At 41.1% G+C, this 13603-nt stretch overlaps 1 protein-coding gene across 7 annotated transcripts in view; it reads right to left on the bottom strand.

Moving 5' to 3' along the window:
* Positions 1–2042: 2042 nt before the first annotated feature.
* The window catches only part of AMOTL1 (angiomotin like 1), a 144368-nt gene continuing 132807 nt past the window's right edge, over positions 2043–13603 (bottom strand). For all 7 annotated transcript variants that reach the window (XM_038386955.2, XM_043504172.1, XM_038386960.2 and 4 more), the window contains 3 exons: positions 10679–10905; positions 9112–9384; positions 2043–7219 (listed from right to left, as the gene is read on the bottom strand). In XM_038386955.2, the coding sequence (XP_038242883.1) occupies positions 7113–7219; positions 9112–9384; positions 10679–10905 (607 nt within the window). In that variant the 3' untranslated portion in view covers positions 2043–7112. The remainder of the gene's footprint in view (positions 7220–9111; positions 9385–10678; positions 10906–13603) is intronic.

Here is a 13603-nt window from a genome sequence, read left to right as displayed (position 1 = left end):
TACCATTAATACAGAACAGAAATGATGCCAACTGCTCTTCTTGTACTGGGCTTACAGTGGATGTAATGTCGCTGCTCATTATTCCTCGTTTTCCCTGCTTGCTGTCTGATGGAAGTGCTTCCCAACATAGGAGAGCTACAGTGCAAGCCACTGTTTTAACAGCAGCTCTGCATCCTAAATAGCATGTTTTTGCAATGAGAGCCAACTGTATGGTAAAGTGGGAAGGATGGGTTTAAAGCGAGTGTTTAGAAGTTCTATGATCACCTAGTCCGTTCCCGCCGGTGCCAGCTTGCTTCTTACACTGGCCACTGTCTCCGTCTGCATTTGTCACACTGAGTTTTAAATATCTTAAGCCATGGTGCTTATGCCATTTCCTGTGGATTCAAGGAGAGGAAATGACTCAGCGCAGTACAATGGCAGATTCTGAGGCAGATTCTGAAGCTGTTTATCAATGAAACAATTTCTGACATCTGGGTGAGATAGTGAGAAAACTTCACAAAATTAAGATCAAATGACAGTAGATGTGATCAAATCAAAATATTGAACGCAAATTGTTGCAAGGGAGGACTAACTGGACTCTGAGCTACGGCTTTGTTTTGTAAAAGATACCTTAATTGGTCATGTTGAGAAGGAAAAAGGCAACAAAGAAGCAGTAGAACTGCCGAGCATAGTGAATGCATTATCGCCAACACCACTTTGTCCTTCTGTGCTTCTTTTCACCTGAAGTTCTCCCAGCCAGTATCATTACTCCCATTTACCACCTGGGGCACAGCAGGTCAGTGGCCAAGATGGGAACAGAACTGGGGTCGCTTGACTCACAGTCCAATGGTGCTTTTTTGGTACCTCAGTGATCCTCCTTATTTGGCTGGCAGTTTGGGAAGCTCCTGTGTTTGTAGGCATTCCAAAGTAGGATCAAATCCATTTTGGTCTATAGCTGGATACATTTTTTATTCAGCTTTTCCTACACATTCCATTCCATTTTTTCCTGGACTGGTTCCTTTCCTAACATGATCTCAAGCCACTCAGCGAAGTCCTAAACCTTGCTACAAAATCCTGGCTCCAGCTTTTTTTTCAAACAATAAACTAGATTCTTCTATGGGCCTGAGCATGTTACCTAATTTTTTTTGCTGTTGTTGGCAAAGCCCACTTGCACTAAAAATAGATACAGCTGCTACATCTTAGGGCGAGTGCTAAGATAGGTGACCCAGCGTGGCACTGAAACCTGTGTTGAGTATGTGGGACATGAGACTGCTGCAATGTGTGAAGGATGCCATCCACGCTGGTATCTATGACATCCCTGTGTGTCTTCTGACACATGTTAATTCCAGGGTTGTTTTTTTAAAAAACAGGTGCAGGAGAGCCAGGCAGGAATGTGGCAAGCAGCCGGGAAGATACACTTCATGGTTTTCATATCTTACATACACAGAGCTCCTCTGGAGTCATTTCAGGAATTTTTTAATAGATGCATTCAAGAGCATGTGAGAAGATAAATTAATTCTCTCTGATCCCATTCTTCACGCTTGCTGGATCATGGCTAGATTCTTTTCCTTTATTTGTTTTTACTCTTCGCTTTGTAGGTCTATCTATAAGAGTTTGCCATGTACAGGGAGTCTGTATTGTCCTTGTCTTTCAGATGAGACACAATCAACTTCCTCTCCACCAGTATGCCATGATGTCAATAGTTTAGGGTTATGAAAAGGGGAAATGATGTGAAGCTAACTCTGGCCATCACTTTCTGGTTTTACAAAAAGAAAAGGAGTACTTGTGGCACCATAGAGACTAACAAATTTATTTGAGTATAAGCTTTCGTGAGTTACAGCTCACTCACGAAAGCTTATGCTCAAATAAATTTCACGAAAGCTTATACTCAAATAAATTTGTTAGTCTCTAAGGTGCCACAAGCACTCCTTTTCTTTTTGCGAATACCGACTAACACGGCTGCTACTCTGTTTCCAGTTTTAGTAACTGGCCTGCAAAAGCATAGAGAATGGTTTAAAAATTCGTGGTTTTTTCATAGAGCTGATACATTTCACACTGGAAACTCAAGGAAGGAAACATTTTATACATTTATTATATACAATATTAAGGCACAAGTTTAAGCAGCAAAGAATAGGAAAATCTTTGGCTGACCAACAATATCAATATTTGCCGCGAGTGACACATAATGTTCTTCATTTCCCCACATATGTACAAACACCCCTCCAGCTGTACAACACTGTACACCAACCATTCTATACAACCAACAACAGTAGAAAATGACAATATTTTACAATCAGTTACCAACATCACCTGGAATGGCTACAGCACAATTTCACAAAGCACAATACAAATCAAGCATTTGGGAAGAACAGTAGAAATGCAGTTACACTGGTTTGCTGAGGCTAGGTGAACTGATTTACTAACAGTAGTACTTTACACATATTGCCACTAATGCTCTAACTTTGGGTAGAGATCCACTGCCTTCCTTTGCGTGAAAAGAAAAATTTCAGCTGTGAATTCAAAAGCTATCTAAATAAATAGTTTTCTGTAGATGACTAGAATTCTGGGCAGCATCAATTGTAAACACACCTTTGGGTATTGAAACTGGAGGGATTGATGCTTAAAGAAATGCTGGAATATATATAAAGAGAGAGGGAGAGGTGTATTCTAAGTGACCAAAAGAAGCAAAGATATACCGCTAGCAGATATAATTGTGTGAAAACAACACCATCATGCACGTTAATAGAACACCGTTTTTGCTGGATGATTAGTTGTATATATGTACAGCATATATTAAATAGTTCTGCTTGAAAGGAAATAGCATAGCTAGCAATAAAATACTGAACAAACAAAAGGATTACAAAGCTTTTGTGTATCCTTATTCCTTAGAAAAGGTCCAAGGTCCATTTGGTGAAATATTTATCACTAGTAGTTTTATTTTTACTCCCTTGTCTCTCTGCTGATCCATGCCTAATTAAGGGTGTGATCTTGCCACATCTGTTCACTTGAGTAAGGACTACTGATGTGAATCAAGGTTGTAGGATCAAGACCGTATGAAGGACAGATAGAAGCCATATGTCGAATGCATATTCTCTTAAAACATTTAAATTAACAAAGTGAGGAAAAGGAATTTCTGTTACAATGCATATTAAACTGTGTAACATCTTCCAAAGGGTTTATGCATTTGCTTTGCAAGACAAAACTGCTAATACTTAAAAACAGACCCTATTTCTTGGTTTAACAAGTGCAAAAATTAGAGAGAGGGAGATGCTGACATATGAATATTTCTATGTATAGAGAAATATAAGTGCATAGATTTAACAACATTGTTTAGTACAAAAAAAAGTATCGTTTTGCTATGCACTACTCCATGTTGTATCAGACACACGGCTGGTTTTTGGCACCTGCAGGCCTTCAGAGCACAAGTTTTCAGTGGAAGCAGACTTGAAAGTGGTTGCAGTCTCCACAATCTAGTGGCCAGTAGGAAGAGCTCAGTGTAAGTCTTTGCAAGAGGGTTCCCCACATGACCCCCTGGGGCCAGCCCTGAACACATGAATGAATCTAAACATGTGACTTTTGTGACAAAGTCAGGCTGGACAGCTGGGAGAGAGTGGTGGAAGGCGGGTAGATGAGCCCTAGAATGATAAAGGCCCTTTTTCCTCTAAGCTGGAAAGGAGTTACTTCAGGTCCACTAGGGACACCCGAGTCCAATTAAGGGCTGCCTGAAATCTGTACAAACCCCTCTGCTGGTGAGAGAGGAGGGGGAGAGACTAGCTGCTGCAGGGCTAGTGGCAGCAAGGAGAAAGGACTCCTCCACGGTGGAAGGCTGCTCACCTCCCTACAGGGGAAGCTACTTAACTGCCTGCCTGTTTAGGGGATGAACTGGCACCCCAGGGCCAACAAAAAGGCCACCCAACCCCAGAAAGAGGGTAGGAAAAGGTATTCCCCTTTTCTGTTTTGTAGATTTGTGTCCTTTGGTTTGGTGGAGGAGAACTCCTTGGACCTCCGCTGAAGCCTAGCTGGAAAATATTGACAAATAACCCCCCTAGTGGGAAGATAAACACTGTCTGGAGAGGGGCTGATTCACTCCAGGCCCACCTCCACCAGCAGAGGAGCAAGTGCTGAGCCCTGCGAGGCGGAAGAGGTGCCTTGGCACACTTTAATCTTTGACCACCAGGGCTGCAAAATCACCCTCACCCCCATCTCAAGGCCGTATTAACCCCTAACTTCAGTAGAAAAAGAGAATCCAAAGATTTGGAAAGATTTTTTTTTTTTTAAATGATGAGGAGCGACATCTACCCCCAGCATTTGGAATAAAAGAAGCAAAGTTGTGTGTGTTAGGTTTCATGGTGAGGTGTGTCCCCTTAATTACTGTCACGCCTTACACCACTGAAAGGTACATTTTAAAATGAGGAATGTTTCATCTTGGGAGAAAACAAGTGGAGAAGAGAGATGGCAGGTCAGCAGGAAACAACCAAATTATTATTAACATTGATGCAGTTAAACTCTTGGAGCCAAGTTCTGCATTCCTGAAGTGTCTCAAATCCCATTAACTTGAGGGAGCAAGGAATGTAAGATCAGACGCGAAAGGCGGGTGGGGGAGAGTTTCTCTTGGGGAGATTTTTTGGGGTTAAAAACACTAAGCACTTATATAGCGCTTTGCATCATCAAAGCACTGTACAAACACCAGCCTTCTCCACAACCCTGGTAGGAAGAAAAGCATTCCTATCCGCATTTTACAGCTGGGGTCACTCAGACACACAAGGCCTGAGGCTACACTGCAGTCCTTCCATTTTTAGGCCAGTGACACTGGTGTAAAACTGGAGTAGCGCAGCAGTGAATCAGGCCCAGAGAGATTGACTGACTTGCCCAAGGACACACAGAGAGACAGTGGCTGAGCCAAGATTAGCGCATGGGGAGTTTCTAGACTCTCAGTTATTAGAATATGCTGCCTCCCGACCTTTGTCTTCTCACCTTGGGGAGACATTTTCAAAACTTGGGCTCTGCCCAGAAGCCATTTATTTTTTAGTTTGAACAAATCTCCAGCCATATTTGTGGGAAAAAAAAAAAGAGTTATTTTCATAGAGTTCTATTCTTGTGAGCAGCCCCACAACCAAAGTGATGAAAAGGTGAATTCCAGCCTCCATCGAGGAACTCTGCATACATAGTCCTGTTCCATGAAAACGTGTTTTGATTTGACCAAATTCTGGCTGAATCATGGAGGATGAAATTCACCCTTGTGCAGAGAGCCAGGACAAGGATCTTTTTACATAGAACAGGTTCCACTTTTGTCCCATTTAAGCCTTACTGGGAAGCTTTAAGTGGGGCGTAGGTCTTGTTCAGGCTCCTCTGCACCGGGGGGGCGGGGGGGGGGGAAGGGAATGTAACTTCTAAGGAATGATAATTTAGACAGCAATGGTTATGCATGTGTACATATACAAACTCACCACCAAAATATCCCTTCGGGACCCTAACCTGGTGACCTTAGAAATGTTAAATCTTCCATCTCTCAACACACATTCACATGTGTCACAATTAAAATTCGAGCCCAGTCCTGTAACCTTGACTCGGGTGAGGAATGGTTACTTATGAAAGGGCTGCAGGATTGGTCCCTTTAAGATCAGGAAAAAAGGATTAGGAGAATTTCCGTGCATGTTCAGAAACATCCTTTCTCATTTACACAACCAGGCTGTCTTTTAAAATGAATGTAAACATCCCAGACAGGCAGCTACGAAGTACTGTAGAAATCTTACCAACAAACTGAACCATGCTAAGCAGTTGTGCAAATTAACTCCTGCAGAGCCATGTGCAGTGGAAATCCATTTTTAAGTGAGGACTTTTATTATTTCTCATCCCAAGTGTATTGACTAATTTATTATTGTTATTTAATATACACCCAAGGGCCTGATTCTGATCTCAATTGCAAGCAGTAAACCTGGATGAATTAGGCTGAAATCAGTCAATGATCTCCACATTCCTCTCAAACCTCTACAGTGATTGGCCCCAAACACGGTAGTAACCCTGGCCTAAAACGCTGCCTGCCATTGCATGCTCAAATTCACCCTGGGTCATAACAGGAGGGTAGAATTTGCCCCACTGACAATGCTGAAGCAGTTTGGACAGAATACTGCAGAATACTATACTATTATTTTAATAAGCCAGAGAATACATCTACAGTGGCACCATGTTGTTCCCTGCGAGGTGCTGAGCATCCTGAATGCCCATTGTCTCCAGGCCCTCATGAGTAAAAACTTTTAGCACTTGAATGTATGTACAATTTGCTGCTTACACAGCTTTGTGTGTGTGTTTTATGTATTAGAGCTGAGGGAATATGCTCAACATTTTCCCCTGAATAGTTACCAAAATTGTAAAAGAAATTGCTTTGACAGGGTTTATGCCCCTTTTACATGCATCTTCTATGCAAATTCTAGCAAAGAAATGCTCCTGGAGACAGTGAATTTTGAGCAAATTTTGAATTTGCAAAACATGAGAATTTGCTTTGGAAACCTGTTCCCAAGAGTAGCACTCATCCAACCAGGAAAGACCTATACATCCAACCAAAACAAACCAACCTGGCTTGAAACAAATACTTACAACAAACTGCTTTGTGCTCAATCTACAGACCAAGATTTTTTTGCTAAAATAATCTCGTGAACAATTATGAATAATGACTAAATTTGAGAAAAGTGTAAACTTCTGGACAATTCACGAACTCCCACTGACTTCAACAGAGCCAGGATTTCAGTCTCTGTCTTGGTTGTAGCTAGAGAGTAAAATAGAATAGCATTATAGAACACTGTTGTAAATGGTAAAAAGATACATTTTCTCTACAATAGTACATGCAGTTCCTATTTCCTTTACCATCTCTTTGTGAATCCATGTTTCCTTATCACCTTCTGTTGTCAGAATATTCCAGCCATTCATGTCCACCTTCAACATCCTTCATTTCATGTTTACATCTCTTTCTTTTCCCTCTGTCATTCAAAGTCTTATTCATCTCAGCCTCTAGGCTCCTTCCAGACTCAATCTTTCTCAGAGTTCTTCAAACTCATATATTTAGTTTTTAAGATTTGTACAACATTGGCCTCCGTGGACTTGAATGAAACAAAATCCTGAGGAAGGTCACTCTTTCCTCAGATGAGGACTTCCATCATGTCGGCATCAGGAAATTCAGGCTTCTGGACCAAACTGCTTACTCGGCCTTTGTTATCAGACAGCTTCCCATGGCTGGGGGAGTTCTCTGTGACAGTGAGGAGAGAGAGAAATCCAGATTCATCAGAAATTCTCTAAAACTAATGCAAAATATTTTGGGGGGAAATCTCTAACAATACTTTTTTATAATGTAAGGCCAAATTCATCCCTTAGGTAGTGACATCAGAGAGAGCTCCTTTGGTGTTTGCCAGGATACAACAACTCCTCAGTCACTTATGCCCTCTGAGATAGAATTCTTATTTTTATGTTTCAGTTTTGCAATTTGAAAATATAACTCCTTCCATTTGCAACATCTGAAGTTCTCTGTGGCAAACTGGATTTGCACCAAGAAGGGCTTGTGTGTATTTCATAGTAGAACCTGACCCTGAATTCCTGGTGCACCAAAGGAATCCCACTGACGTTAGTAGGTTAATTAGCATGCAAAGAATGTAAGATTGGACACAATGTGAATTAAAGGGACATGGTAAAGATAAAAATGACATTTAACAATGTTTCTTCCCCTGTGTTGCTAATAAACACAATAAATGCCTACCTAGATACTGAAACTGCCATATCACCATAAGAATCCTCAGATTCTTAAAGCAGAAAGAATTTTTTAGATCATTAAAACACAGAGAAGTTTAAAAGTTTAATTCATTGTTAATTGAAAAGGGGCTTGAACTAACCCCAGAGCTGAATTTTGGAAAACATACTGGCCAAGATTTTCAAGAGACTTGTGATTTTGGACACCTTGTAGAGGCCTGATTTTTAGAAGGAGGGTGGCTCAGCTTCACCCCCTTAAGAAGAAAAGGAGTATTTGTGGCACCTTAGAGTACAGACTAACATGGCTGCTACTCTTAAACCCCCTTTAAGGTGTCTCAAGTTGGGCATCAAAATCACAACTTTCACTGAAAAACTGAAATTTGGAAAATGTCAATATGCTGTAGGCTTTACCATTATTTGGGGAAGCTTCTCAGAGCAGCTACTCTGGATCTATAGTGATATAACTGAGTATAAAATCCCTAAATATTTTTAAGTTGTTTTTATTCTTTTTCTTTATCTGTGAAAACAGTTCTACTCATACAGCATTTTGAAAAATTAGTCCAAGATACTATTGTAATCCATGTATTTTATCTATCTGTCTATTGCCCCATCACAAGAGAATCTAAAGGCTGAAAACACAAGTCTACACCCATCTTATTTCCCTTCCTGAAATATAAATTTAGGGTTTAAATTACTTGACTGCACCTCTTTCAATTAACAGCAATGGATTTCTTTTCATGGGGAATAAAAGATTGTGTGGGAAACAGTCTTTTTCTAAAATAATGTTTTTAAAACAAATGTCTCCTCTAACTAGGAGTGTATGGAAACAGTCCCTATCCATCAAAAATTATTTCTAAATCAAATTTCCCTAGTTTTCACACAAAAGTAAACCATTCTGTGTTTTTGGCTCACTTTTCCCACAAGTTTTCATAAAAATATGAAACAAATGATTTCTTCCCCCCCAAAATAGTTTAAACTGGGAAAATTCTACAAAAAAATGTTTGTCTGAATGTGGGAACAAATGCGGAATGTATCCAAGGTGAGAAATGTTGTGACCAGTTCCAGGATGGAATGTCACTTTTGGCACCACAAATAACTGTACATGCTGAAATTTCTCCCTTCAGCAAATTAATGGAACTTGATGAAAACTGGTAAAAAAATCTAAGCTCTGCATAGGAAAGTTTGCAAGGCCAAACTAGGTGGTTTTGCACACATCTCTCTCTTAAATTTGACTTAAAGGATGCTTTTGATTGTCTTGAGATAATAACCAGCAACAATTTATTCATCCATCTAAGAAGTATTGTCTGTCTATAATTATATTTGTCTCAGGCACCTATATAGCGTGAGTCACCAAAATATCAATGCACTGATTGTACCATGAAGGTTGGAATCACTTACCTAGTTTATCTCTAGTGCCTTTGGCTCCTGTGTGTCTCAGGGCAGGGCTGTTCGATGGGGTGGCGTTTAGCCTTCCCCTGCCTGGAAAAGAAGAAGTGTTTGGCCAGAAAAGCTCAGAGCTTTTGTCAGTCTGAGTGCTGCTGTCTTTGCTGCCTGTTTTAGCATGGGAGGCGCTGACTGGCAACGAGGGGGCTGCACAGGACAAAGAGGGAGGTAGGGGAGGCAGTGCAGGGATTGATGAATGGTCGTGATGATCCTTCCCTAACAGCAACCCTAAAAACACAATAATGATCATGTTAGTAAAATCAGAGATGGAGAAGCCCTGCTAGATCCCCCAGCCCAGCCTCCTCCCAGGGCAGGATTGTTCTCCAGGGCTTTGGTGCAGGGTAATTTTAAATATATCCACTAATGAGGGGACCACTACTCATCTGGGGAGGCTCCCCCTGAGAGACAGCCTCCTAGATCTCACTATCAGGAAGATTTTCCTAATATCAGCTGAAAAGGTCAGCTGAAAAGGTCCCTTCTCTTGAGTCCATGATAAAACCCCCTAGAGGGGAAAGAGTGTGAGATTCACCACAGGGATGAGGAATTTGGACACTCAGCACATATTCTCAGTGGTGTGCTGACCCCACTCTGGTGCCACCCAACTTCTCCTTCCTCCCATGGTTCTCAAAGGAGCACAGCTGACTGGTTAAGAGTAAAGTGCGCCTCATACAGCCGTTGCTATGCACCCCTTCCATCGTTCCCCAAAGCCATGGAGGCCCAACCTTGCAGAATTGGGATAGAGGAGCTGCTGAAGGCTACCCGGGAGGGGACGAGCATACATTGAAGATTCTATTGCCAATCTTTCATGCTCCCACTCTCAATTCCATGCATATTTGCTTCCCACAGCCTGTATGAGCAGGTAAAAGCACAAGACCCTTCCTTTGATCCCATTACCACTCATTATATTCTGCACTGTTCTTCTTCTTCTTTGGTGTTCATGTTGTTCCCATGACACTCTCAGAAACTATTTCCTCAAGATGTACAGATTCAGTCGTTTTTACCTCATCTGATACATCAGTCATTTCAGAACAATTGCTCTTCTCTGAACCCCCTCTCATTTGCCTACATTGTTCTGACACCAAGCACACTGAACACAGCATTCTGAAATTGCTGTCTCAGCAGTGCCATGTAGAGAGGGGCTATTGCTGGATTGCAATGCCTTTTTGCACACAGCCCAAAATGGCATGCCTTCTTTTTTTTCCTGCCTTATTACATTGCAAATTCCTATCCAAAGTGCTGTCTGCTCTCTAGTTTAATGCAACTTTTCCTAGCCCAGAGTAGGTTTGATTCCCATGAAATATGCATACACTGCCTGCATTCCTCTGGGTATGATTGTCAGGCGAGTACAGCTGTGCCTGAACACACAGGGTGGTGGTTCAAACTGTTTATGGAAGGTGGCCAATCACACTTTCAACGCTGACCCTAAAAGTCTTATTCTGGCCACAGACAGATTTTACTTGTTAAGCCGCCCTCTCTCTGAAACTGTTTGCACTGCCAATGCCTCGCTCAAATTGGTGCTCACCTATGCTTCCTTTCCAGGTCTTCTCCTCCTTCTTTTCCTCAGCTATCTGATTGCTGGTGAGAGAGGTCTGGCGGGAATGCGCACCCGTTGCTGCAGCGATGGACGGGACTGATCGAGCAGGACGTAAACTTGTGCTGTCTGTTTTCCCAGCATCCTTCCGCAAACGCTGCTGAAGGACCTTGATCATGGCATCTTTCTCAATTATTTTCGCATGCAGATTCTTTATCCTGCCAAAATATGAATGTTCTGCTTACAAAGATAGAAAATAACTCCTAGATCACAGCTATTCCATTGCTGCCTTTTCCCTGTAGTACATGCTCTGCTGCTTTACCCCTTCCAGTTTTAAGCAACTCAAACAATGAAATATCCACCATTTCCTTTGAGGGCAATTGCACAGCTTAACTGGGCAATATTTCCTGCTATTACAATCTTTTTGTAAGATTAAATAGATTTAAATTAAGCTGATCCATTGATATTTCTTCAATAAACTAGCAAGATTAATCTGAAAAATAGTCCTAAAGATGCTGTGGACTGATGGGATCATTCAGATAGGTAAAGGAGCAATTTTCTTTGCCCCATAATACTTCTGGGCTAAATCCTGAGTTCTTTACTGTGGCAGATTGCCATTGGGGAGTTTTGTCTGAATCACGGTAGACTGAATTAAAACTGCGTAAAAACCTCAGGAGTTGGCCCTATAATAGATTGAAATAATAATAATTAAATTATCTTGCCCAAATCTCTGAGACCCCATACCAACTGCCACTGAAATAAATGAAAGAAACTTCCATTGCCTTCAGTGAGCATTGGATTGGGCCCTGAGTTTCTGTTGAAAGCAGTGGAAACAACTAATGGTCTGTGTTTTCCAACTAATTGGAGGCCCCAACAGCTTTCTTCTATAGATCCTGAAAATGTTTTAAGATGATAAAGAATCAATTATTTGAGAACAGGCTGTGGAAACATGGCGGTGGGGAATTTAAGACTGAATCAAACTGAAAAGGTTTGAACTAACTAATTAAAATGCCAGTCAAATGAAAATCATGTCTTGTGAAATATAGCCAAATACAGCAGATGTTTTTTGTGAGGGTTTTAAAAAAGAAATGTCACATATGGTCTAAATAAACATATAAGGGAGTTGAAAACTTTAAGGCTTTTCAAAATGGAGTCCCTAATTTGCACTTGCAACATAAAATCCTGATCCACCTCTTAAAGAAGTCAGTGGCAAAATTCCCCCTGATTTCAAGTCCTCTGTGGGTGTGTATGCATGCACGTGTCTATAAGATGAAAAACATAGAACCGGTTAAATTATATTTGTATTTTCTGAAAAAAAATTTGAAGAACATAAAATTTTTTGTCAGAATTTTATTTGGCTTTTTTTTTGCTTTTCAACAAAACCTGGGAAATATCTGTGAAAACAGAAATTTTCTCAAAAAAATAAATAAAAAAAAAGTTTTGATTACAAATTTTTGAGCAGCTCTTGCAAACAAGTAATTGGACGTGCTACATACATATTTGCATTTGCATGCTCAAAATGGGAAAACTGCATTTGTAATGGGCACTTGCGTGTGCATAGACAGGTTCTGTAGCAACTACTGTTTTCATAGATTCCATGCCAGGAAGGACCAACTATTTATAAACTGTGATCAAGTCAACCCGTAACCTTCTCTTTGTTAAGGTAAATAGATTGAGTTCCTTGCGTCTATCACTATAAGGCATGTTTTCTAATCCTTTAATCATTCTTGTGGCTTTTCTCTGGACCCTTTCCAATTTATCAACATAGAATCATAGACTTTAAGGTCAGAAGGGACTATTATGATTGTCTAGTCTGACCTCCTGCACAACGCAGGTCACAGAATCTCACCCACCCACTCCTGTAACAAACCCCTAACCTATGTCTGAGCTACTGAGTCCTCAAATCATGGTTTAAAGACTTCGAGGTGCAGAGAATCCTCCAGCAAGTGACCCATGCCCCATGCGGCAGAGGAAGGCGAAAAACCCCCAGGGCCTCTGCCAATCTGCCTTGGAGGAAAATTCCTTCCTGAGCCCATATATGGCGATCACCTAAACCCTGAGCATGTGGGCAAGACTCACCAGCCAGACACCCAGGAAAGAATTCTCTGTAGTAACTCAGACCCCACCCCATCTAACATCCCATCACAGGCCATTGGGCATATCTACCGCTAATAGTTGAAGATCAATTAATTGCCAAAATTAGGCTATCCCATCATATCATTCCTTTCATAAACTTATCAAGCTTAGTGCCCCCACTGCTTCCCTGGGAAGGCTGTTCCAGAACTTCACTCCTCTGACTGTTAGAAATCTTCGTCTAATTTCAAGTCTAAACTTCCTGATGATCAGTTTATATCCATTTGTTCTTGTGTCCACATTGGTACTGAGCTTAAATAATTCTTCCTCTGATATATTTATAAAGAGCAATCATATCTCCTCTCAGCCTTCTTTTGGTTAGGCTAAACAAGCCAAACTCTTTGAGTCTCCTTTCATAAGACAAGTTTTCCATTCTTCGGATCATCCTAGTAGCCCTTCTCTGTACCTCTTCCAGTCTGAATTCATCTTTCTTAAACATTGGAGACCAGAACTGCACACAATATTCCAGGTGAGGTCTCACCAGTGCCTTATATAATGGTACTAACACCTCCTTATCTCTACTGGAAATACCTCGCCTGATGCATCCCAAGACCGCATTAGCTTTTTTCAGGGCCATATCACATTGGCGGCTCATAGTCATCCTGTGATCAACCAATACTCCAAGGTCCTTCTCCTCCTCTGTTACTTTCAGTGATGCGTCCCCAGTTTATAACAAAAATTCTGTTATTAATCCCTAAATGCATGATCTTGCACTTTGCTCTATTAAGTTTCATCTTATTACTATTACTCCAGTTTACAAGGTCATCCAGATCTTCCTGTATA

Source organism: Dermochelys coriacea, chromosome 1, assembly GCF_009764565.3.
Source record: "Dermochelys coriacea isolate rDerCor1 chromosome 1, rDerCor1.pri.v4, whole genome shotgun sequence".
In the NCBI taxonomy this organism is placed as follows: Eukaryota; Metazoa; Chordata; order Testudines; family Dermochelyidae; genus Dermochelys; species Dermochelys coriacea.
The sequence above is the reverse complement of the archived record's forward strand: the minus strand, read 5'-3'. Positions and strand labels throughout refer to the sequence as shown.